The sequence below is a fragment of the Salmo salar genome, chromosome ssa20 (assembly GCF_905237065.1).
Source record: "Salmo salar chromosome ssa20, Ssal_v3.1, whole genome shotgun sequence".
NCBI lineage: Eukaryota > Metazoa > Chordata > Actinopteri > Salmoniformes > Salmonidae > Salmo > Salmo salar.
In genome coordinates, this window is record NC_059461.1 from 5092056 (window position 1) to 5118667 (window position 26612).

Consider the following 26612-nt stretch of genomic DNA (forward strand, 5'->3'; position numbering starts at 1 on the left):
TAAAAATCAGCTACAATAGTCATTTACAACATTAACAATGTCTACACTGTATTTCTAATCAATTAGATGTTATTTTAATGGGGGAAAAATTGCTTTTCTTTAAAAAATAGGGACATTTCTAAGTGACCCCAAACTTTTGAACGGTAGTGTATATACTGTACATGTGCACCTCACTCAGGTTTCAACTCAGGTTGCATGGCCTTAACTTTTGTATGGAATACTATGAGATAAGAGCGCGTGTAACAGTATATAAAGTATGCTAATGTACTGGTGTGAAGGCATTTGGCAGTGGTGTAAAGTACTTCAGTAAAAATACTTTAAAGTACTACTTAAGTATTTTTTGGGATATCTGTACATTACTTTACCATTTATATTTTTGACTACTTTTACTTCACTACATTCCGAAAGAAAATAATGTACTTTTTACTCTATACATTTTCCCTGACACCCAAAAGTACTCATTACATTTTGACAGGAAAAGTGTCCTATTCACACACTTATCAAGAGAACACCCCTGGTCATCACTACTGCCTCTGATCTGGCAGACTCACTAAACACAAATGCTTATGAATTATGTCTGAGTGTTGGAGTGTGCCCCTGGCTGTCCATCAATAAAAATGAAATAAAAAAATTGAGCCGTCTGGTTTAATATAAGGAATTTGAAATGATTTATACTTTTACTTGTGATACTTAAGTACATTTTAGCAATTCCATTTACTTTTGACACTCAAGTATTTTTTTAAACCAAGTACTTTTAGACTTTTACTTAAGTAATATTTTACTGGGTGACTTTTACTTTTACTTGAATCATTTTCTATGAAGGTATCTTTACATTTAGTCAAGTATGACAATTTAGTATTTTTCCCACCACTGGATGTGGCTGGGGTTTAAAGCATTTCTTTCACATGACCCATCAATTTAGACAAGTGTGTCTGGGTAAGCGTCCTCTAATATTTATAAAATATTTTTATCTGGACACTTTCTGTTTACCTGGATTTTTTTCCTTATTGTAATCTACTACTTCTAACACTTGTAGTCTTCATCTTTACTACACTACTCACTGTTTAGCACATGACTTCACATGTGAATCCTTAAAGAGATGGGTGGGACTGGCTTAAGAGGGTGTGAACAATGCTGAGTGAGTGTAGACAAAGGAGAGTCTAAAGTACCATAATTTCCGGACTATTAAGCGCACCTGAATATAAGCCGCACCCACTGAATTAAAAAAAAATAAAATATTTTGAACATAAATAAGCCGCACATGTCTATAAGCCGCAGGTGCCTACCGGTACATTGAAACAAATGAACTTTACACAGGCTTTAACGAAACACGTCTTGTAACAAAAATAAATAGGCTTTAATGAAACACGGCTTGTAACAAAAAATAAAAAATTAGCAGTAAGCTTTAGTTGTCTTTTCCTCACGCTGCTGTTTCCAACGTCTTATCATCGACTCATTAAGACCAAGCTCCCTTGCAGCAGCTCTATTTCCTTTTCCAACAGCCAGATCAAATCGCCTTCAACTTGAAAGCTGCATCATATGCATTTCTCCGTGTCTTTGCCATGATGAGGGTGACAAAATGACTACCGTAATCAGAATGATGGGAAGTTTGAGAGCGCTCGATTTAATCTAAACAGTAAACAAAAAAGTTGTTTGACCTTAATCCGTTCGGCAATTTCATTGGTCTAATGAAAGCTTCATGCCACCAAAAAACTGAGCACGTCACAGAATGTGTTTTTTTGGAAAAAAAAAAATTGAAAGCGGGAAAAATCCATATATTAGCCGCGTCATTGTTTAAGCCGCGGGGTTCAAAGCCTGGGAAAAAAGTTACGGCTTATAGTCCGGAATTTCCGGTAGGTACCAAATTATTCAAAGGGACTTTTCTCAAAAGTGAGTTTACAAGTTTATTAGCTTTCAAAGCAGAATTACTTCCCCTTGTTCCTCAGAAATGCAGTGTATGATATACCATTTGGTAGCTCTTGAGTCTCTACTTTTTACCAATATAAAAAACCCAATTTCAAATTTGCTACATAAGACCGATTTGAGCCGGTCAGTCACAAATTAGAAAAACAATTAACTATAAGCTTTGGTTAGTATAGAGATCTAATAATTGTTTTCTTGTATCCATTAGAAAGACCATAGTAACCTAACTGCTGCTTCCTAACCTAGACTAAGGTGATGTCATCTATCAAAACAAAACCAAGACCTTACTTTGCAAATTAGATCATTCATGACAATCTTCACAGATTCATTTTCGGATGACATTATAAGACACATTGCACAATGTATGAATCAGTAAATTGTCTGTCACTCCCAAACAGCAGACAACCGCATTGGTACCAATTCCTTTTTAAATGTATCAACTTAAACATCCCTGTATATATTAAAATGTCTCAAACAGTTAAATTGATTCCCATGTAAAACACCCACAACATTTTTGGGGGATACATATGCTCAAATTGTGAGAGAAAGTAATCAATGAAAGAATCAATAAAAACATTTTTAAAATGTCTTAAAATAATCAATTTGGGTGGTGCTTTAGGTATGCTAATGTTCCAAACACATGACGGAATGATCACTGAAAAAGTCTGGAATGATGGAATGATATCTGAAAGAGTCTGGAATGATGGAATTACCACTGAAACAGTCTGGAATGATTACTGAAACAGTCTGGAATTATGGAATTACCACTAAAAAAGTCAGGATTGGCCACTGAAACAGTCTGGAATTATGGAATTACCACTGAAACAGTCTGGAATGATGGTATTACCAATGAAACAATGGAATGATCACTAAAACAGTCTGCAATGACAGAAAGACCACTGAAACAGTCTGGAATAATAGAAATACCACTGAAACAATGGAATGATCACTGAAACAGTCTGCAATGTCAGAATTACATAATGACCACTGAAACAGTCTAGAATGGTGGAATGACCACTGAAACAGTCTGGAATGATGGAATTACCACCGACACAGTCTGGAATGATCACTGAAACAGTCTGGAATGATATAATGATCACTGAAAAAGTCTGGAATAATGGAATGACCACTGAAGCAGTCTGGAATGATGGAATGACACCTGAAACAGACCGAAATGACGGAATGACCACTGAAATAGTCTGGAATGATCACTGTAACAGTCTGGAATGATGGAATTACCACTGACACAGTCTGGAATGATGGAATTCCCTTTGAAACAGTCTGGATTGATATAATGACCACTGAAACAGTCTGTAATAATGGAATGACCACTGAAGCAGTCTGGAATGAAATAATGTCCACTGAAACAGTCTGGAATGATGGAATTACCACCGAAACATTGGAATGATCACTGAAACAGTCTGCAATGTCAGAATGACCACTGAAATAGTCTGGAATGACCATTGAAACATTCTGGAATGACGGAATTACCACTAAAACAGTCCGGAATGATTACTTAAACAGTCTGGAATGATGGAATTACCACTGAAACAATCTGGAATTATCACTGAAACAGTCTGGAATAATGGAATGACCACTGAAGCAGTCTGGACTGATATAATGACCACTGAAATAGTCTGGAATGATCACTGTTACAGTCTGGAATGATCACTGAAACAGTCTGGAATGATATAATGATCACTGAAAAAGTCTGGAATAATGGAATGACCACTGAAGCAGTCTGGAATGATGGAATGACACCTGAAACAGACCGAAATGACGGAATGACCACTGAAATAGTCTGGAATGATCACTGTAACAGTCTGGAATGATGGAATTACCACAGAAACATAATGGAATTATCTCTGAAACAGTCTGGAATGATGGAATGGTCACTGAAACAGTCTGCAATAACAGAATGACCAATGAAACAGTCTGGAATGATATAATGACCACTGAAACAGTCTGGAATAATGAAATGACCACTAAAGCAGTCTGGAATGATATAATGACCACTGAAACAGTCTGGAATGATCACTGAAACAGTCTGGAATGACGGAATTACCACTGAAACAGTCTGGAATGATGGAATGACACCTGAAACAGACCGGAATGATGGAATGACCAATGAAACAGTATGGAATTAACTTTTTAAGGTATAGGGGGCAGTATTTTCATTTTCGGATGAAAAGCGTGCCCAAAGTAAACTGCCTAACACTCGGGCCCAGAGTCAAAGATTTGCATATTATTAGTAAATTTGGATAGAAAACACTCTGAAGTTTCTAAAACTGTTTGAATGATGTCTGTGAGTATAACAGAACTCATATGGCAGGCAAAAACCTGAGAAAAATCCAACCAGGAAGTGGGACATTTGATAATTGTAGTTCTTCTTTTGAATCCCTATCGAAACTACAGTGTCTGTGGGGTCACGTTGCACTTCCTAAGGCTTCCATTGGCTGTCAACAGCCTTTAGAAACGTGTTTCATCCTTCTCCTGTTACTGGGCGCCCCTCCTTCTTTTTCTTCTTGAATGAATACGCTAATGTCCGGTTGGAATATTATCGGCGTTTTATGTTAAAAAGACCCTAAGGATTGATTGTAAACAATGTTTGACATGTTTCTACGAAATGTAATGGAACTATTTGGCTTTTCGTGTCTGGATTTACGCTCGCGCGTTATGCCTTTGGATAGTGATCTGAACGCACAAACAAAACGGAGGTATTTGGACATAAATATGGAGTATTTCGAACAAAAATAACATTTCTTGTGGAAGTAGGAGTCCTGGTAGTGCATTCTGACGAAGATCAGCAAAGGTAAGAGAATATTTATAATACTAATTCTGAGTTTAGTTGACCCCAGAACTTGGCGGGTATCTGTATAGCTTGCTTTGATGGTTGAGTTATGTACTCCGAATATTGAAAAATGTGTTTTCTCCGTAAAGCTATTTTAAAATCTGACACAGCGGTTGCATTAAGGAGAAGTATATCTATAATTCTTTCAATAACTGTTGTAAATTTTATCAGCGTTTATGATGAGTATTTTTGTAAATTGATGTGCACATTCAACAGAGGTTTTGGTGGGAATACATTTTCTGAACATCACGCGCCAATGTAAAATGGGTTTTTGGATATAAATATGAACTTTATCGAGCAAAACATACATGTGTTGTGTAATATGAAGTCCTATGAGTGCCATCTGATGAAGATCATCAAAGGTTAGTGAATATTTTAGCTGTATTTTTGGTTTTTGTGATACATGTCCTTGCTTGGAAAATAGCTGTGTGGTTTTTCTTGTGAAGTTTATGTCCTAACATAATCTAATTTTATGCTTTTGCCGTAAAGCCTTTTTGAAATCGGACAATGTGGTTAGATTAACCTGTTGGGGCTAGGGGCAGTATTTGCACGGCCGGATAAAAAACGTACCCGATTTAAACTGGATACTACTCTTGCCCAGAAACTAGAATATGCATATTATTAGTAGATTTGGGTAGAAAACACTCTAAAGTTTCTAAAACTGTTTGAATGGTGTCTGTGAGTATAACAGAACTCATATGGCAGGCCAAAACCTGAGAAGATTCCATACAGGAAGTGCCCTGTCTGACAATTTGTTCTCCTTCTGTGGCATCTCTATCAAAAATACAGCATCTCTGCTGTAACGTGACATTTTCTAAGGCTTCCATTGGCTCTCAGAAGGCGCCAGAAAATGGAATGACGTCTCTCCTGTCTCTGGGCGAAAAACAGCAGAAGATTTTGTGAGTGGTCAGGCTGAGAACAGTGACACTGGAGATGCACGTTCATGAGAATTCTCAATTTTTTTCTTTCAGCCTTTGAATGAATACGTCGCCCGGTTGGAATATTATCGCTATTTTACGAGAAAAATAGCATAAAAATTGATTTTAAACAGCGTTTGACATGCTTCGAAGTACGGTAATGGAATATTTTGTCACGAAATATACTGACCTGAACTCACGAACAAAAGGGAGGTATTTGAATATAACTATGGATTATTTGGAATCAAAACAACATTTGTTGTTGAAGTAGAAGTCCTAGGAGTGCATTCTGACGAAGAACAGCAAAGGTAATCCAATTTTTCTTATAGTAAATCTGAGTTTGGTGAGGGCCAAACTTGGTGGGTGTCAAATTAGCTAGCCGTGATGGCCGGGCTATGTACTCAGAATATTGCAAAATGTGCTTTCGCCAAAAAGCTATTTTAAAATCTGACACCGCGATTGCATAAAGGAGTTCTGTATCTATAATTCTTAAAATAACTGTTATGTATTTTGTGAATGTTAATCGTGAGTAATTTAGTAAAATCACATGCTAATGTAAAAAGCTGGTTTTTGATATAAATATGAACTTGATTGAACAAAACATGCATGTATTATATAACATAATGTCCTAGGAGTGTCATCTGATGAAGATCATCAAAGGTTAGTGCTGCATTTAGCTGTGGTTTTGGTTTTTGTGACATATATGCTTGCTTTGAAAATGGCTGTGTGATTATTTTTGGCAGGGTACTCTCCTGACATAATCTAATGTTTTGCTTTCGCTGTAAAGCCTTTTTGAAATCGGACAGTGTGGATAGATTAACGAGAGTCTTATCTTCCATGCCATCCATGGGAGGGGTGCGTCACTTGAGTGGGTTGAGTCACTGACGTGGTCTTCCTGTCTGGGTTGGCGCCCCCCCCTTGGGTTGTGCCATGGCGGAGATCGTTGTGGGCTATACTCGGCCTTGTCTTAGGACGTTAAGTTGGTGGTTGGAGACATCCCTCTAGTGGTGTGGGGGCTGTGCTTTGGCAAAGTGGGTGGGGTTATATCCTGCCTGTTTGGCCCTGTCCGGGGGTATCATCGGATGGGGCCACAGTGTCTTCTGATCCCTCCTGTCTCAGCCTCCAGTATTTATGCTGCAGTAGTTTATGTGTCGGGGGGCTAGGGTCAGTCTGTTACATCTGGAGTATTTCTCTTGTCTTATCCGGTGTCCTGTGTGTATTTAAATATGCTCTCTCTAATTCTCTCTTTCTCTCTTTCTGTCTTTCTCTCGGAGGACCTGAGCCTTAGGACCATGCCTCAGGACTACCTGGTATGATGACTCCTTGCTGTCCCCAGTCCACCTGGCCGTGCTGCTGCTCCAGTTTCAACTGTTCTGCCTGCGGCTATGGAACCCTGACCTGTTCACCGGACGTGCTTGTTGCACCCTCGACAACTACTATGATTATTATTATTTGACCATGCTGGTCATTTATGAACATTTTAACATTTTAACATCTTGACTATGTTCTGTTATAATATCCACCCTGCACAGCCAGAAGAGGACTGGCCACCCCTCATAGCCTGGTTCCTCTCTAGGTTTCTTCCTAGGTTTTTGGCCTTTCTAGGGAGTTTTTCCTAGGGAGTTTTTCCTAGCCACCGTGCTTCTTTCACATGCTTTGCTTGCTGTTTGGGGTTTTAGGCTGGGTTTCTGTACCGCACTTTGTGAATATCAGCTGATGTACGAAGGGCTATATAAAAATAAATTTGATTTGAAAAAAAAATAAATTTGAAATTTGATCTTTCAAATAGTGTAAAATAGTCCTATGTTTGAGAACTTTGAATTATGACATTTTGTGGTTTTAAATTTGGCGCTCTGATTTGTCACTGGCTGTTGAATAGTGTGGGACGATTTCATCCCACGTACCCTAGAGAGGTTAACGAGAAGTTTATCTTTAACATGGTGTAAAATAGTTGATTGTTTGAGAAAATGAAATTATGAGATTTTTGCTGTTTTGTATTTCGCGCCATGCTATTTCACTGGCTGTTGAATAGTGTGTCCCGCAGGTGGGACGCTAGCCCATAGAAGTTAAATAATGACCACTGAAATAGTCTGGAATGATCACTGTAACAGTCTGGAATGACGGAATTACCACTGACACAGTCTGGAATGACGGAATGACAACTGAAACAGTCTGGATTGATATAATGACGACTGAAACAGTCTGGAATGATATAATGACCACTGAAACAGTCTGTAATAATGGAATGACCACTGTAACAGTCTTGAATGATGGAATTACCACTGACACAGTCTGGAATGACGAAATGTCCTCTGAAAAAATCAGGAATGATGAAATGACCACTGAAACAGTCTGGAATGATATAATGACCACTGAAACAGTCTGGAATGATGGAAATACTACTGAAACAGTCTGGAATGATCACTCAAACAGTCTAGAATGACAGAATGACAACTGAAACAATCTGGAATGATATAATGACCACTGAAAAAGTCTGGAATGATCACTGAAACAGTCTGGAATGATGGAATGACCACTGAAAAAGTCTGGAATTACCACTGAAAGAATCTGGAATGATAGAATGACCGCTGAAACAATCTTGAATGATGGAATGACCACTGAAAAAGTCTGGAATGACCACTAAAACAGTCTGGAATGATAGAATGACCACTGAAACAGACTGGAATGATGGAATGACCACTGAAACAGACTGGAAGAACAAATCATATACACATCATGTGTTGATGACTAATAAACACACAGACACAGGGTTTGAATAACAGAACTGGGCATAGATGCACCCCTGGCTACATCCATTGATAAATTGACTGTGTGAAATTGAAATGTTATATCACTAAGAATAGAGAGTGGCTCAGATTTCCCTGTTAGAGTGTCTTCCCATATCTGAAGCTGTTACCTGTGGGACTTGAGTCAGTCAATGTTTTGTGAAGTGTGACAGTAGGATTTAAATGGGAGTCAAAATAACAAAAATATGTCTTGGCTTGTGTATTCACTTGCAATTGTACACACACACACACACACACACACACACACACACACACACACACACACACACACACACACACACACACACACACACACACACACACACACACACACACACACACACACACAGTAGATCTGCTTTGGTTTGGCTCAGTGTAGTGCTCGTGGCGGCAGGTAGCCTCCATGTTAGAGCGTTGGTCCAGTAACTGAAAGGTCACTGGTTTGAATTCCTAAGCCGACAAGGTGAAAAATCTGTCGATGTGCCCTTGAGCAAGGCACTTTAGCCTAATTTACTCCAGAAGCGCCGTACTACTATGGCTGACCCTGTAAAACAACACATTTCACTGCACCTATCTGGTGTATGTGAAAATAAAACATCTATATTTATTTTTAATGTTTACCCTCGGTGGTCTGTGCTGGATCCTGGCGCGGGCAACTTTCTGCTTGTTGACTATGTTCATCAGCTTAACAGCATCGGCCCCCTTCACATAAACCACCGGCCTCTTCAGAGGGTCCTCTGCTAACTTGTTTAGCTGCAGGAGAGGAGAACACACACACACACATTAGGATAGGAGAACTAACACACACACACATTAGGACATGTATACAGGACAACACACATGTTAACCTTAATGATGAAGAACAACTGTATGCTCATCTTCAACATAGTCTCTCATTTCATCTCCTGTAGGAAGGAGAGAGAGACACAGAGAGAGAGAGAGAGAGAGAGCGAGAGACAGAGAGAGAGAGAGAGAGAGTGAGAGAGAGAGAGAGAGAGAGAGTGAGAGAGTGAGAGAGTGAGAGAGAGAGAGAGTGAGAGAGAGAGAGAGAGAGAGAGACGTGGAAACTGTGGTCGTCCTCTACAGCAGGACGGAGGGAGAAATGGAGGAGGGAGGGATGGAGGGATGGAGGAGGGAGGAATGGAGGAGGGAGGGAGGAATGGAGGAGGGAGGGAAGAAGGGAGTAAAGGAAGGAGGGAGGGGGGAGGGCGGAGGGAAGTCAATTAATTGTATGTTCTGTATTTGGCCGTATTGGACACAGACTGCCTCCTCCACTGAGTTGGACTGAGCTTCTACATCTCTAGTCTGCCGTCCGTGGGCCTATACAACTGGGTCCTGGACAACATTATCTCCTCCGCACTAATCCTCAACACGGGGGTCCCACAAGGGTGCGTCCTCAGCCCCCTCCTGTACTCCCTGTGACTATTAAAACCTTCCCTAACCAGAAACAGTGGATAGATGGCGGGATTCGCGCAAAACTGAAAGAGCAAACCACCGCATTTAACCATGGAAAGATGACTGGGAATATGGCCGAAGTCTCAGAGGGTGGGTCGCTCAGCCTAACGCACCATTGCCTGCACACTGCCTGCCCTCCAGGACACCTCCAACACCAGGTGTCGCAGGAAGACCAAGACGATCATCAGTGACCCCAGCCACCCAAACCATGTCCTGTTCTCCCTGCTTCCATCACTCAGACGTGGGCAGTATAGGAGCATCATGGCAGAAACTGTCAGACTGGCCAATAGCTTCTACCCCCAGACCATCAGGCTGCTGAATAGCCACCACTAGTCAGCTACCTGCTCCCCCTGTCCCCCTCCCCCCCACAATGGACAGTTACCCTGTCCCTACCCCATATGGACATGTAAATTATTACAGTTGTAAATATTTATATATTTTTATTATTATTTAGATTATTGTTTTATTCACTTCATAGTTTGACCTGCAGTGTTGGAGCTCGAAGCTTAATAATTTCACTGTACTCAGCAATTACATCTATGACTAATAAACTCATCTTATCTAATCAGTTTCTCTTTTGGCCTCCGTCCCTCCCTGCCCTCCGTACACTCTACAGTCTCTCTAGTGGGACTCCTCCACTGGAGCCCCTCTGTAGTCTGCTCCCTCCCTGCCCTCTGTACTCTCTACAGTCTCTCTAGTGGGACTCCTCCATTGGACTGAGCCCCTCTGTAGTCTGCTCCCTCCCTGCCCTCCGTACTCTCTACAGTCTCTCTAGTGGGACTCCTCCATTGGACTGAGCCCCTCTGTAGTCTGCTCCCTCCCTGCCCTCCGTACTCTCTACAGTCTCTCTAGTGGGACTCCTCCATTGGACTGAGCCCCTCTGTAGTCTGCTCCCTCCCTGCCCTCCGTACTCTCTACAGTCTCTCTAGTGGGACTCCTCCATTGGACTGAGCCCCTCTGTAGTCTGCTCCCTCCCTGCCCGTCTGTAATTTAAAAATCCCAGGGGAAATACCAGAGATATTCACCATTTCTATTTCTTCCCCTGTCGTCATGTTTCCAAGTGAAATATGCTCTCTTTGATTAAAGTCTAGCGTACGTCAATTTAACATCTCTGCCTCTACTTCTGTTATTTTTCCCCTGCAAAAGAGTCAATATAGACCAGGCTCTCAAAGGGCTAACACTGCTAGCATTGATGTCAATGTGATAATACTGTAATGCTATACATAAAGTATATACACCAGATAACTCACGATAAAGGAAAGTATACTGTTGCTACCTCGGTTCAACCAAGGTACAAGAACTAAAGAACAAACTGAATCTGTATAGAAGAGATATTCTCAATGTCAAACGGAACGTCAATAAAGTGCTTCTCCATTATCAAAAACCAACACGTTTAACTCAGCATTAAAGACTTTGATAATAAAATACATAAAGTTAGTAGATAGATCATGTAAACATTAACTTCATAACCCCCCTTGCTCCTAATTTCACCCGGAGGATATTAACTCTCTCTAACTCCTCCTCCCTACCCCTCGGCCTGTGCCGATTGGGCAGCTGCAACTGGAAACCCTCTCGGGGGAATGTGACCTTGAGGGCCACGCTGACTTTCATGTGGTCCCCTCACAAGCCTTTTATCTCTGTGAGTCTCTGCTACACTGCTGCTTACAGCCTGGAGGCCTGACACAGAGGATCCTGCATGTCCGGGCCTGGTGCAGTGGGCCTGGTGCAGTGGGCCTGGTGCAGTGGGCCTGGTGCAGTGGGCATGGCTGAATACCACAGGAGAATTCTTCTCTCGCTCTCTGACAAAGCTGCTACTTCCTCTCCCTTCTGCCGCACCAGTGGAGGGTGGAGGAGAGACTTCTGTATCACAGGCAGGAAGAGAGCTCTTTTCTGGATTTTGATCATTAGCGTGTATCGGCCTACTTCTGCTCTGCATGCATTATTTGGTGTTTTACATTGTACACTGAGGATATTTTAGCAGGAATTCTGCATGCAGAGTCTCAATTTGGTGTTTGTCCCATTTTGTGAATTCGTGGTTGGTGAGCGGACCCCAGACCTCACAACCATAAAGGGCAATGGGTTCTATAACTGATTCAAGTATTTTTTTTGGCCAGATCCTAATTGCTCTCTCTCTCTCTCTCTCTCTCTCTCTCTCTCTCTCTCTCTCTCTCTCTCTCTCTCTCTCTCTCTCTCTCTCTCTCTCTCTCTCTCTCTCTCTCTCTCTCTCTCTCTCTCTCTCTCTCTCTCTCTCTCTCTCTCTCTCTCTCTCTCTCTCTCTCTCTCTCTCTCTCTCTCTCTCTCTCTCTCTCTCTCTCTCTCTCTCTCTCTCTCTCTCTGAAACTGTGTGTGTGAAATAAAATAAGTGTATTTGTTACATTCTTCATAAACAACAGGTGTGGACTAACAGTGAAATGCTTACTTCCCAACAATGCAGAGAGAAAGAAAATAGAGAAATAATAGAAAAGTAATAACACGTAATAATAAATACACCATGAGTAACAATAACTTGGCTTTATACAAGGGGTACCACTACTGAGTTGATGTGCAGGGTAAGAGGTAATTGAGGTAGACATGTACATATAACTAGGAATAAAGAGACAGATAATAAACAGAAGAGCAGTGTATACGGGGTACCAGTACTGAGTTGATGTGCAGGGTAAGAGGTAATTGAGGTAGACATGTACATATAACTAGGAATAAAGAGACAGATAATAAACAGAAGAGCAGTGTATACGGGGTACCAGTACTGAGTTGATGTGCAGGGTATGAGGTAATTGAGGTAGACATGTACATATAACTAGGAATAAAGAGACAGATAATAAACAGAAGAGCAGTGTATACGGGGTACCAGTACTGAGTTGATGTGCAGGGTAAGAGGTAATTGAGGTAGACATGTACATATAACTAGGAATACAGAGACAGATAATAAACAGAAGAGCAGTGTATACGGGGTACCAGTACTGAGTTGATGTGCAGGGTAAGAGGTAATTGAGGTAGACATGTACATATAACTAGGAATAAAGAGACAGATAATAAACAGTAGCAGCAGCGTATTTGATGAGTCAAAAAAGTTATTGCAAAAAGGGTCAATGCAGATAGTTAAATAGTCAACCAACAGCTACCCAGACTAACTAATTAGCAGCTTGTGGGTAGTTGTTTTGCCCTCTTCACGACTGTGTTGGTGTGTTTGGATCATGATAGATCCTTAGTGATGTGGACACCGAGGAACGTGAAGCTCTCGACCCACTCCATTACAGACCCGTCAATGTGAATCAGGGTGTGCTCGGCCCTCTTTTTCCTGTAGTCCACGATCAGCTCCTTTTTCTTGCTGACGTTGAGGGACAGGTAGTTGTCCTGGCACCACACTGCCAGGTCTCTGACCTCCTCCATACAGGCTGTCTCATCGTTGTTTCGGTGATCAGGCTTACTACTTTCGTGTCATTTGCAAACTTAATGATGTGTTGGAGTCATGTGCGGCCACGCAGTTGTGGTTGAACAGGGAGTACAGGAGGGGACTAAGCACACACCTCTGAGAGGCCCCCATGTTGAAGGTCAGCGTGGACACCTGGGGGCGGCCCGTCAGGAAGTCCAGGATCCAGTTGCAGATGGAAGTGTTCAGTCCCAGGGTCCTTAGCTTAGTGATGAGCTTGGAGCTGAGCTGTAGTCAATGAACAGCATTCTCACATTGGTGTTCCTTTTGTCCAAGTGGGAAAGGGCAGTGTGGAGTGTGATTATTATTATTTGACCCTGCTGGCCATCATCTTGGCCATGTTCTGTTATAATCTCCACCCGGCACAGCCAGAAGAGGACTGGCCACCCCTCATAGCCTGGTTCCTCTCTAGGTTTCTTCCTAGGTTCTGGCCTTTCTAGGGAGTTTTTTCCTAGCCAACGTACTTCTACACCTGCATTGCTTGCTGTTTTAGGCTGGGTTTCTGTATAGCACTTTGTGACATCAGCTGATGTAAGAAGGGCTTTATAAATACATTTGATTGATTGATTGGAGTGCAATAGCGATTGCGTCATCTATGGATCTGTTGGGGCGGAATGCGAATTGGAGTGGGTTCCAGGGTGTCTGGGATAATGGTGTTGATGTGAGCCATGACCAGCCTTTCAAAGCATTTCATGGCTACAGATGTGAGTGCTACGGGGCGATAATCATTTAGACAGGTTACCTTGGAGTTCTTGAGCACAGAGACTATGGTGGTCTGCTTGAAACATGTAGGTATTACAGATTGGGTCAGGGAGAGGTTGAAAATGTCAGTAAAAACACTTGCCAGCTGGTCAGAGCATGCTCTGAGTATGCGTCCTGGTAATCAGTCTGGCCCTACTGCCTTGTGAATGTTAGCCTGTTTCAAGGTCTTACTCACATCGGCTATGGAGAGCGAGATCTCACAGTCATCCGGAAAAGTAGGGGTAGGCTCGCGTCACTGGGCAGCTCACGGCTGGGTTTCCCTTTGTAATCCGTGATAGTTTGCAAGCCCTGACACATCCGACGAGTGTCAGAACTGGTGTAGTAGGAGTCGATCTTAGTCTTGTATTGATGCTTTGAACACCAGTTGTTGGTTCGTCGCAGGGCATAGAGGGATTTCTTATAATTGTCGGGTTAGTGTCTCCCTCCATGAAAGCGGCAGCTCTGGCCTTTAGCACTGTGCGGATGTAATCCATGGCTTCTGTTTGGGATGTGTATAGTACCAGTCAAAAGTTTGGACACACCTACTCATTCAAGGTTTTTTCTTAAATTTGACTATTTTCTACATTGTAGAATAATAGTGAAGACATCAAAACTATGAAATACCACATATGTAATCATGTACTAACCAAAAAAGTGTTAAACAAATCAAAATATATTTTAGCCACCCTTTGCCTTGATGACAGCTTTGCACACTCTTGACAATCTCTCAACCAGCTTCATGAGGAATGCTTTTCCAACAGTCTTGAAGGAGTTCTCACATATGCTGAGCACTTGTTGGCTGCTTTTCCATCACTCTGCAGTCCAACTCATCCTAAAACATCTCAATTGGGTTGATGTCGGGTGATTGTGGAGGCCTGGTCATCTGATGCAGCACTCATTCACTCTCCTTCTTGGTCAAATAGCCCTTACATAGCCTGGAGGTGTGTTTTGGGTCATTGTCCTGTTGAAAAACAAATCATAGTCCCACTAAGCACAAACCAGATGGGATGGTGTATCGCTGAAGAATGCTTTGGTAGCCATGCTGGTTAAGTGTGCCTTAAATTGTAAATACATCACTGACAGTGTCACTAGCAAAGCACCCCCACACAATCACACCTCCTCCTCCATGCTTCACGGTGGGAACAACACATGCAGAGTTCATCCGTTCACTTACTCTGCGTATCACAAAGACACGGCGGTTTGAACCAAAAATCTCATTAGACCAAAAGACAGATTTCCACCAGTCTAATGTCTATTGCTTGTGTTTCTTGGCCCAAGCAAGTCTCTTCTTCTTATTGGTGGTAAAGGTGATCTAGAGTTTTTTTCGGCTCTAGTCCAGACGCTCTTTTCGGTCATAGAAAACGATGGCGGTAACAATATGTAAAAATGTAGTTAAGAACTGCGCAAAAACACACAAAATAGAGTTGTTCAGGTGCCCGTTAAATGGCTGCTATACATTCCACCGCCATTCTTGAGTGGAGACTAGGAGAGTGAGTACCCAATGGGTGTATGGAAACATGGAAACCGTGTGTGTGTGTGTGTGTACTGACCTGATCAATGGCATCAGAGTTTTCGGACACGTCAAAGATGACAGCCGTCGCCCCTCTCTGAACTGCTCGCTTTGCCTGCAGAGAGAACAACAGTCATCAGAGAGACAGAGAGAATAACAGAGAGAACAACAGCCATTAGAGACAGAGAGCGAACAACAGCCATTAGAGACACAGAGAGAACAACAGCCATTAGAGACAGAGAGCGAACAACAGCCATTAGAGACACAGAGAGAACAACAGCCATTAGAGACACAGAGAGAACAACAGCCATTAGAGACAGAGACAACAACAGCCATTAGAGACACAGAGCGAACAACAGCCATTAGAGACACAGAGAGAACAACAGCCATTAGAGACAGAGAGAGAACAACAGCCATTAGAGACACAGAGAGAACAACAGCCATTAGAGACATAGAGAGAACAACAGCCATTAGAGACACAGAGAGAACAACAGCCATTAGAGACACAGAGAGAACAACAGCCATTAGAGACACAGAGAGAACAACAGCCATTAGAGACACAGAGAGAACAACAGCCATTAGAGACACAGAGAGAACAACAGCCATTAGAGACACAGAGAGAACAACAGCCATTAGAGACAGAGAGCGAACAACAGCCATTAGAGACACAGAGAGAACAACAGCCATTAGAGACACAGAGAGAACAACAGCCATTAGAGACACAGAGACAACAACAGCCATTAGAGACACAGAGAGAACAACAGCCATTAGAGACACAGAGAGAACAGCAGCCATTACAGACACAGAGAGAACAACAGCCATTAGAGACACAGAGAGAACAACAGCCACAGAGAGAACAACAGCCATTAGAGACAGAGAGAGAACAACAGCCATTAGAGACACAGAGAGAACAACAGCCATTAGAGACACAGAGAACAACAGCCATTAGAGACACAGAGAGAACAACAGCCATTAGAGACACAGAGAGAACAACAGCCATTAGAGACGCAGAGAGAACAACAGCCATTAGAGACACAGAGAACAACAGCCATTAGAGACACAGAGAACAACAGCCACACAGAGAACAACAGCCACACAGAGAACAACAGCCACAGAGAGAACAACCATTACACTCTTCGTCTAAGTTTTGGGCTCAATAATATTTTACATCAATTAGTCTTTTGAGTAATCACCTCAGATATTTTCACATTCAATCTTTTTCAGATCTGATTGGTCAATAGCCCAATTAGTGTAAAAAAGATCAGAATTGGGCTGCCTGTCTAAACGCAGCCAGAGAGAAGAACAACCACTAGAGACACACAGAGACCAGTAGTTTGAACATACAATACCAGTCCAAAGTTTGGACACACCTACTCATTCAAGTGCTTTTCTTTATTTGTACTATTTTCTTCAATGTAGAATGAAAGTAAAAATAGCAAAAATATGAAATAACACACATGGAAACATGTAGTAACCAAAAAAGTGTAAAAAATGTAATATTCTTCAAAGTAGCCACCCTTTGACTTGATGACAGCTTTGCACACTCTTGGCATTCTCTCAACCAACTTCACCTGGAATGCTTTTCCAACAGTCTTGAAGGAGTTTCCACATATGCTGAGCACTTGTTGGCTACTTATCCTTCACTCTGCGGTCCATTTCATCCCAAACCATCTCAATTGGGTAGAGGTCGGGTGATTGTGGAGACCAGGTCATCTGATGCAGCACTCCATCACTCTCCTTTTTGGTCAAATAGCCCTTACACAGCCTGGAGGTGTTTTGGGTCATTGTCCTGTTGAAAAACAAATGATAGTCCCACTAAGCGCAAACCAGATGGGATGGCGTATCACTGCAGAATGCTGTGGTAGCCATGCTGGTTAAGTGCGCCTTGAATTCTAAATAAATCACAGACAGTGTCACCAGCAAAGCACCCCCACACCATCACACCTCCTCCTCCATGCTTCACGGTGGGAACCACACATATGCAGAGATCATCCATTCACCAACTTTGCGTTTTACAAAGACATGGCGGTTGGAACCAAAAATCTCAAATAAGTACTCATCAGACCAAAAGACAGATGTCAACTGGTGTCCATTGCTCGTGTTTCTTGGCCCAAGCAAGTCTCTTCTTATTATTGGTGTCCTTCAGTAGTGGTTACTTTGCAGCAATTTGACCATGAAGGCCTGATTCACACAGTCTCCTCTGAACAGTTGATGTTGAGATGTGTATGTTACTTTAATTCTGTGAAGCATTTATTTGGACTGCAATCTGAGGTGCAGTTAACTCTAATGAACTTATCCTCTGCAGCAGAGGTAACTCTGGGTCTTCCATTCCTGTGGCGGTTCTCATGAGAGACAGTTACATCATAGCGCTTCATGGTTTTTGCGACTGCACTTGAAGAAACTTTCAAAGTTCTTGAAATGTTCCAGATTGACTGACCTTCATGTCTTAAAGTACTGATGGACTGTCGTTTCTCTTTGCTTATTTGAGCTGTTCTTGCCATAATATGGACTTGGTCTTTTACCAAATCTTCTGTATACCAACCCTACCTTGTCACAACACAACTGACTGGCTCAAACGCATTAAGAAGGAAAGAAATTCTACAAATGTACTTTTAACAAGGTACACCTGTTAATTGAAATGCATTCCAGGTGACTACCTCATGAAACTGGTTGAGAGAATGTGAGAGTGTGCAAAGCTGTCATCAAGGCAAAGGGTGGCTATTTGAATAATCTCAAATCTCAAATATATTTTAATGTAACACTTTTTCGGTTACTACATGATTCCATATGTGTTATTTCATAGTTTTGATGTCTTCACTATTATTCTACAATGTAGAAAATAGTACAAATAAAGAAAAACCATTGAATGAGTAGGTGTCCAAACTTTTGACTGGTACTGTATATCAACTCCAACTTAGTTCATTTGAAGCCAATCTTGAAAAAATAACTTTGCAGTAGTGAGATAAGGTCAACAAGGGTTCGTTTTAAATGTAGTAAGGTTAAGGCTAACTCGGTGGTAAAGTAATATATTTAACCAGTTTGTTTTAAATATATCCCCAAAACCTCACTCTCACTCCCAGCCACCAGAGGGGGTTATGTGACTTTGAATGGCCTAAATCCAGCAGACAGCTAGGCCCAGCAGCAGTCATAGAGAGAGAGAGAGAGAGAGAGAGAGAGAGAGAGAGAGAGAGAGAGAGAGAGAGAGAGAGAGAGAGAGAGAGAGAGAGAGACAAACTGACAGAGGGAGATAGAGACAGAGAGAGAGAGAGGGAGATAGAGAGAGAGAGAGACAGAGAGAGAGATAGAGAGACAGAGAGAGAGATAGAGAGAGAGAGAGAGAGAGAGAGACAGAGAGAGATAGAGAGAGAGAGAGAGAGACAGAGAGAGAGAGAAAGATAGAGACAAACAGAGAGAGAGAGGGAGATGGCGATATAGAGATAGAGAGAGAGAGAGACAAACAGAGAGAGAGGGAGATTGAGAGAGAGAGAGAGAGGAACAGAGAGAGAGGGAGGAACAGAGAGGAACAGAGAGGAGCAGAAAGAGAGTGAGAGAGATAGAGACAGAGAGAGAGAGCGAGAGAGGAACAGAGACAGAGAGATAGAGAGAGAGAGACAGAGAGGAACAGAGAGAGGGAGAGAGATAGAGAGAGACAGAGAGAGAGGAACAGAGAGGAACAGAGAGAGAGAGAGATAGAGACAGAGAGAGCTAGAGAGGAACAGAGACAGAGGGAGAGAGATAGAGACAGAGAGACATAGAGGAACAGAGAGAGAGAGAAGATAGAGACAGAGAGAGACAGAGAGAGAGAGGAACAGAGAGGAACAGAGGGAGAGGGAAAGAGATAGAGACAGAGAGAGGGATGGAGACATTCGGTTCCCAGTCCATGGAGAGGTCAACAACTCAATGATAACATTGGAAGGATGAGCACAAGTGGTCTGTCCCTCAACTCTCTTTATACATGATGTCACTAGAGAAAGACCTGCGTCTCAAATGACAGCCTTTTCCCTATAAAGTGCTCTACTTTTAATCAGGGCCCATTGGGTCAAAAGTAGAAATAAAGAGGGAATAGGGGACCATTGAGACCACCCTTAATAAGCTACATCTGATTCATATTACACTTAACAGTATGATAGTGTTTTACTCTATATAGACTACACACCACATACATTCAAATGATTTCACATGATGACAAGTACCATTAAAGTTGGTGGCAGACATTTATGAAAGATGTATTTCAATGTCAGTGGTCTTAATTCCAATACCAACTAGCAGAACGATCCGCAGAGATCCTTCAACATGAGGAGTAGTGTTGGGAGTAGTGTAACTGCTACAGACGTAGTCTTTTGATGGTGTTTCTGCTTGAGGCAAGAGATAAGACAAACGTTGGAAACAGCAGAACCCAGAATATCTCTTCACTCAATCCAAAATGGCTTCCCCAAAATACTTTATCTTAACTCCTACTTTCCACAACTGACCGTTCCAACCGTTCCATTCTGTCTGAGCATGGTTGATTCATGGAGCCCCGTTTAGCAGCGTTTTGAAGTCTCAACTAAAAGAGCAGTCAGGATCACATCCTGGTATTATCATGGAGCCCTGTAGGCTCCGTGCCAGATAACATCCAATCAGCCAACTAGGGGAGGGACATCAGATCAACGTGACAGAGTAAAGGGCTGTGGCTCTTGTCCAGTGGCTGAAAATGTCATATTATGTATATATACAGTATCAGTATCTATATACAGTATCTATATACAGTATCTCTCTCTCTCTGTGTGTGTGTGTGTGTGTGTGTGTGTGTGTGTGTGTGTGTGTGTGTGTGTGTGTGTGTGTGTGTGAGAGAGAGAGAGAGAAAGCCTGGGCAATGCAGTGTGATTATATTGTGTCCTGTATTTAAGCTGAATATAGACATGAATGTGCATATACAGTCCAGGGCATAAGGGCGTGGCTCACAGCTCCAGATTGGGTCTCTACACTTACACTGTCCGTACAATTGATGTTATATCCCAAAGATGAGAGCTTTCAGAAACCGCCGTGGAAGACAACGGGGAACCCTTAGTTGAGACTTGTGTTCCCTAGAACCAGGATGGATTCCTCTCCAATACCCTAGAACCAGGACGGGTTCCTCTCCAATACCCTAGAACCAGAATGGATTCCTCTCCAATACCCTAGAACCAGGATGGATTCCTCTCCAATACCCTACAAACAGGATGGATTCCTCTCCATTACCCTAGAACCAGGACGGATTCCTCTCCAATACCCTAGAACCATGATGGATTCCTCTCCAATACCCTAGAACCAGGATGGATTCCTCTCCATTACCCTAGAACCAGGACGGATTCCTCTCCATTACCCTAGAACCAGGACGGATTCCTCTCCAATACCCTAGAACCATGATGGATTCCTCTCCATTACCCTAGAACCAGGATGGATTCCTCTCCATTACCCTAGAACCAGGACGGATTCCTCTCCAATACCCTAAAACCAGGACGGATTCTTCTCCAATACCCTAGAACCATGATGGATTCCTCTCCAAAACCCTAGAACCAGGATGGATTCCTCTCCATTACCCTAGAACCAGGACGGATTCCTCTCCATTACCCTAGAACCAGGATGGATTCCTCTCCATTACCCTAGAACCAGGACGGATTCCTCTCCATTACCCTAGAACCAGGACGGATTCCTCTCCATTACCCTAGAACCAGGACGGATTCCTCTCCATTACCCTAGAACCAGGACGGATTTCTCTCCATTACCCTAGAACCAGGATGGATTCCTCTCCAATACCCTAGAACCAGGATGGATTCCTCTCCATTACCCTAGAACCAGGACGGATTCCTCTCCATTACCCTAGAACCAGGATGGATTCCTCTCCATTACACTAGAACCAAGACGGATGCCTCTCCATTACCCTAGAACCAGGATGGATTCCTCTCCATTACCCTAGAACCAGGATGGATTCCTCTCCATTACCCTAGAACCAGGATGGATTCCTCTCCATTACCCTAGAACCAGGACGGATTCCTCTCCATTACCCTAGAACCAGGATGGATTCCTCTACATTACCCTAGAACCAGGATGGATTCCTCTCCATTACCCTAAAACCAGTATGGATTCCTCTCCATTACCCTAGAACCAGGACGGATTCCTCTCCATTACCCTAGAACCAGGATGGATTCCTCTCCATTACCCTAGAACCAGGATGGATTCCTCTCCATTACCCTAGAACCAGGATGGATTCCTCTCCATTACCCTAGAACCAGGATGGATTCCTCTCCATTACCCTAGAACCAGGATGGATTCCTCTCCATTACCCTAGAACCGGAGATCAGGATCAGTCAAAAGACTAGCGAGGGAGAGCAGAGAGCTGTCTTAGGTTCCATCCCAAATGGCACTCATTCCCTATAGGTCTCTCTCTCTCTCTCTCTCTCTCTCTCTCTCTCTCTCTCAATTCAATTCAAGAGGCTTTATTGGCATGGGAAACGTGTTAACATTGCCAAAGCAAGTGAGGTAGATAATATACAAAAGTGAAATAAACAATAAAAATGAACAGTAAACATTCCACTCACAGAAGTTCCAAAAGAATAAAGACATTACAAATGTCATATTATGTATATATACAGTATCTCTCTCTCTCTCTCTCTCTCTCTTTCTCTGTGTGTGTGTGTGTGTGTGTGTGTGTGTGTGTGTGTGTGTGTGTGTGTGTGTGTGTGTACAGGCTGACAGGCGCCCCTCCACCTCCATCCACATTTATTCACCTCCATGTTGACTAGAGGAAGTGTACGGTGAGCTGGCACTGTGTCTGCTGTATTGAAGGTTCTCACAGGGTAGACCGGGATGAATGATTCACTAATGGTTCACTATAGATCAACAGCAAACTGACTCACACCAAAGTAGTACTCTGCTCCACATATGAAATGCTGCTTCATATGCAATATACACAGCCCAAGGAATTTATTCTAATGGGCAATTCAACTCCTTGGATTGTCCTTTCTTTTGTCAACAGTCTTGTCTAATTTACTTTATAAAACCCAACACTTTTCAGTTTCCAACTGCGGTTAAACTTCTAAATTCTCTTTCTGTTCTCACACAATTTCCCTCTCACACAGTTTTATCTCTCCATTGACAAGCTCTGGCAGTAGCCCATTTAATTCAGCCGCTTTGATGTTAGCTATTCGCATTAATAATTAATAGTTCTTGGTAAGACGTTTAAGAAGAAAGAGATCCCTGCTAAATAATCTCCATTTGGGCAGGCGCTGCAGTGTAGGGACTTGCCTGCCTAACAACAACAAAAATGTACCTACAGGCAAGTTCAGCTCCCTCTCAGCTCCCTCTACATGCAAGCTCAGCTCCCTCTCAGGTCACTCTACAGGCAAGCTCAGCTCCCTCTCAGCTCCCTCTACAGGCAAGCTCAGCTCCCTCTGAGCTCCCTCTACAGGCAGGCTCAGGTCCCTCTCAGGTCACTCTACAGGCAAGCTCAGCTCCCTCTCAGCTCCCTCTACAGGCAAGCTCAGCTCCCTCTCAGCTCCCTCTCAGCCTCCTCTACAGACAAGCTCAGCTCAGCTCCCTCTCAACTCCCTCTACAGGCAAGCTCAGTTACCTCTCTTTAAGTTCAGAGGAATGATAAAGGATGGAGTCGTTTACATCTCAGTAGAACAAAAGTGTGGTATAGTCCCTTTGAAGAGAGACAAACCATCATAATACTCCAGAACTCCATAAATATTGTCACAAAATAACATATTGTCTCAACTTCCACCGAAGTCGGTTCCTCTCCTTGTTCGGGCGGCGTTCGGTGGTCGGTGTCACCGGTCTTCTAGCCATCGTCGATCCACTTTTCATTTTCCATTTGTTTTGTCTTGTTTTCCTACACACCTGGTTCTCATTTACCTCATTAAGTGTTGTGCATTTAACCCTCTGTTCCCCCCATGTCTTTGTGTGGAATTGTTTGTTGTAAGTGCTTGTGCACATGTTTACTGGTGCGCGTCGGGTTTTGTACCCATGTTGGTTATTTCTTTATGCTGTTGGTTTTGAAATTAAACTGCTCCAGCTATTACCTAGTTCTGCTCTCCTTCGTCTGACTTCACTGCCACCAGTTACGCACCCCTTTACACATATAGGCTACAATCTACACTTTCTCACTATGTTCATGGGTTTCTATGGAGAATAAAGAATAATAGATAGTAATAGTTATGCTACCAGACAGTAATGTTACTAGATAATAATGCTTTCTAGATAATGTTACTAGATAATAATGCTACTAGATAATAATGCTTTCTAGATAGTAATGTTACTAGATAATAATGCTACTAGATAGTAATGTTACTAGATAGTAATGCTACTAGATAGTAATGCTACTAGATAGTAATGCTACTAGATAATAATGCTACTAGATAATAATGCTACTAGATAATAATGCTACTAGATAGTAATGCTACTAGATAGTAATGCTACTAGATAATAATGCTACTAGATAATATATCTACTAGATAGTAATGTTACTAGATAATAATGCTACTAGATAATAATGCTACTAGATAGTAATGCTACTAGATAATAATGCTACTAGATAGTAATGCTACTAGATAATAATGCTACTAGATAGTAATGTTACTAGATAGTAATGTTACTAGATAATAATGCTACTAGATAGTAATGCTACTAGATAATAATGCTACTAGATAATACATCTACTAGATAGTAATGTTACTAGATAATAATGCTACTAGATAGTAATGCTACTAGATAATAATGCTACTAGATAGTAATGCTACTAGATAATAATTCTACTAGATAGTATGTTACTAGATAGTAATGTTACTAGATAATAATGCTACTAGATAATAATGCTACTAGATAGTAATGCTACTAGATAGTAATGTTACTAGATAATAATGCTACTAGATAGTAATGCTACTAGATAGTAATGCTACTAGATAGTAATGTTACTAGATAGTAATTTTACTAGATAATAATGCTACTAGATAGTAATGCTACTAGATAATAATGCTACTAGATAATACATCTACTAGATAGTAATGTTACTAGATAATAATGCTACTAGATAGTAATGCTACTAGATAATAATGCTACTAGATAGTAATGCTACTAGATAATAATGCTACTAGATAGTAATGTTACTAGATAGTAATGTTACTAGATAATAATGCTACTAGATAATAATGCTACTAGATAGTAATGCTACTAGATAGTAATGTTACTAGATAGTAATGTTACTAGATAATAATGCTACTAGATTATAATGCTACTAGATAGTAATGCTACTAAATAATAATGTTACTAGATAGTAATTTTCAAAACATTGCAAGGTGGATAACTCATTCAAAATATATAACATTTTAATCAATGTCGATTTTAATCGTGTTCCGGAACTCCAATTTGAGCAGCAGCAGCTGAAAAATCAGCTCCTACAAATATTGAAATTTACATGGTTTTTAGAGTGAAGTACATCGGAAAAAAAGCAAATGAAAACTGCAAGACTGAAGAGGAGAAAAAACAAGCAACAAACAAAGAAGATAGGCTTTTGAAAAATAACTACAATTTTATGAAAAATAGTTATCTTAGCTAGCTGAATTGTTTACCAGTTGCTAAGCAGTTGCTAGGGACTCTTTTGGAAGAAGCTAGCTAGCTAACGAAGAACAACAAAGAATATCTAGTTAACCTGTTAGGGCTAGGGGGCAGTATTGACACGGCTGGATAAAAAAACATACCCGATTTAATCTGGTTACCACTCCTACCCAGTAACTAGAATATGCATATACTTATTACATATGGATAGAAAACACCCTAAATTTTCTAAAACTGTTTGAATGGTGTCTGTGAGTATAACAGAACTCATTTGGCAGGCAAAACCCTGAGACATTTTCTGACAGGAAGTGGATACCTGATGTGTTGTATTACCTTTAAACCTATCCCATTGAAAAACACAGGGGCTGAGGAATATTTTGGCACTTCCTATTGCTTCCACTAGATGTCACCAGCCTTTACAAAGTGTTTTGAGTCTTCTGGAGGGAGATCTGACCGAACAAGAGCCATGGAACGATGATGGCCCATTAGACACCTGGCGCGCGAGTTCATGTTGGGTACCCTCGTTCCAATACGTTATAAAAGAGTATGCATTCGTCCACCTTGAATATTATTCATGTTCTGGTTAAAAAGGCCCTAATGATTTATGCTATACAACGTTTGACATGTTTGAACGAACGTAAATATTTTTTTCCCCTCGTTCATGACGAGAAGTCCGGCTGGCTTAGATCATGTGCTAACAAGACGGACATTTTTGGACATAAATGATGAGCTTTTTTGAACAAAACTACATTCGTTATGGACCTGTGATACCTGGAAGTGACATCTGATGAAGAGAATCAAAGGTAATGGATTATTTACATAGTATTTTCGATTTTAGATCTCCCCAACATGACGTCTAGTCTGTATCGCAACGCGTATTTTTCTGGGCGCAGTGCTCAGATTATTGCAAAGTGTGATTTCCCAGTAAGGTTATTTTTAAATCTGGCAAGTTGATTGCGTTCAAGAGATGTAAATCTATAATTCTTTAAATGACAATATAATATTTTACCAATGTTTTCTAATTTTAATTATTTAATTTGTGACGCTGACTTGACTGCCGGTTATTGGAGGGAAACGATTTCCTCAACATCAATGCCATAGTAAAACGCTGTTTTTGGATATAAATATGAACTTGATAGAACTAAAAATGCATGCATTGTCTAATATAATGTCCTAGGAGTGTCATCTGATGGAGATTGTAAAAGGTTAGTGCATCATTTTAGCTGGTTTTATGGTTTTGGTGACCCTGTCTTTGAATTGACAAAACATTACACACAACTCTTGTAAATGTACTGTCCTAACATACTCTAAATTTATGCTTTCGCCGTAAAACCTTTTTGAAATCGTAAAACGTGGTTAGATTAAGGAGATGTTTATCTTTCAAAGGGTGTAAAATAGTTGTATGTTTGAAAAATTTGAATTT

At 41.5% G+C, this 26612-nt stretch overlaps 1 protein-coding gene across 2 annotated transcripts in view; it reads right to left on the bottom strand.

The window, feature by feature from the left end:
* LOC106580211 (E3 ubiquitin-protein ligase znrf3) overlaps window positions 1-26612 on the bottom strand; it is a 194656-nt gene that overhangs the window by 15621 nt on the left and 152423 nt on the right. For both annotated transcript variants that reach the window (XM_014161036.2, XM_014161035.2), the window contains exons 3-4: window positions 15654-15728; window positions 9099-9230 (exon numbers count right to left, since the gene is read on the bottom strand). In XM_014161036.2, coding sequence (XP_014016511.1) covers window positions 9099-9230; window positions 15654-15728 — 207 coding nt within the window. The remainder of the gene's footprint in view (window positions 1-9098; window positions 9231-15653; window positions 15729-26612) is intronic.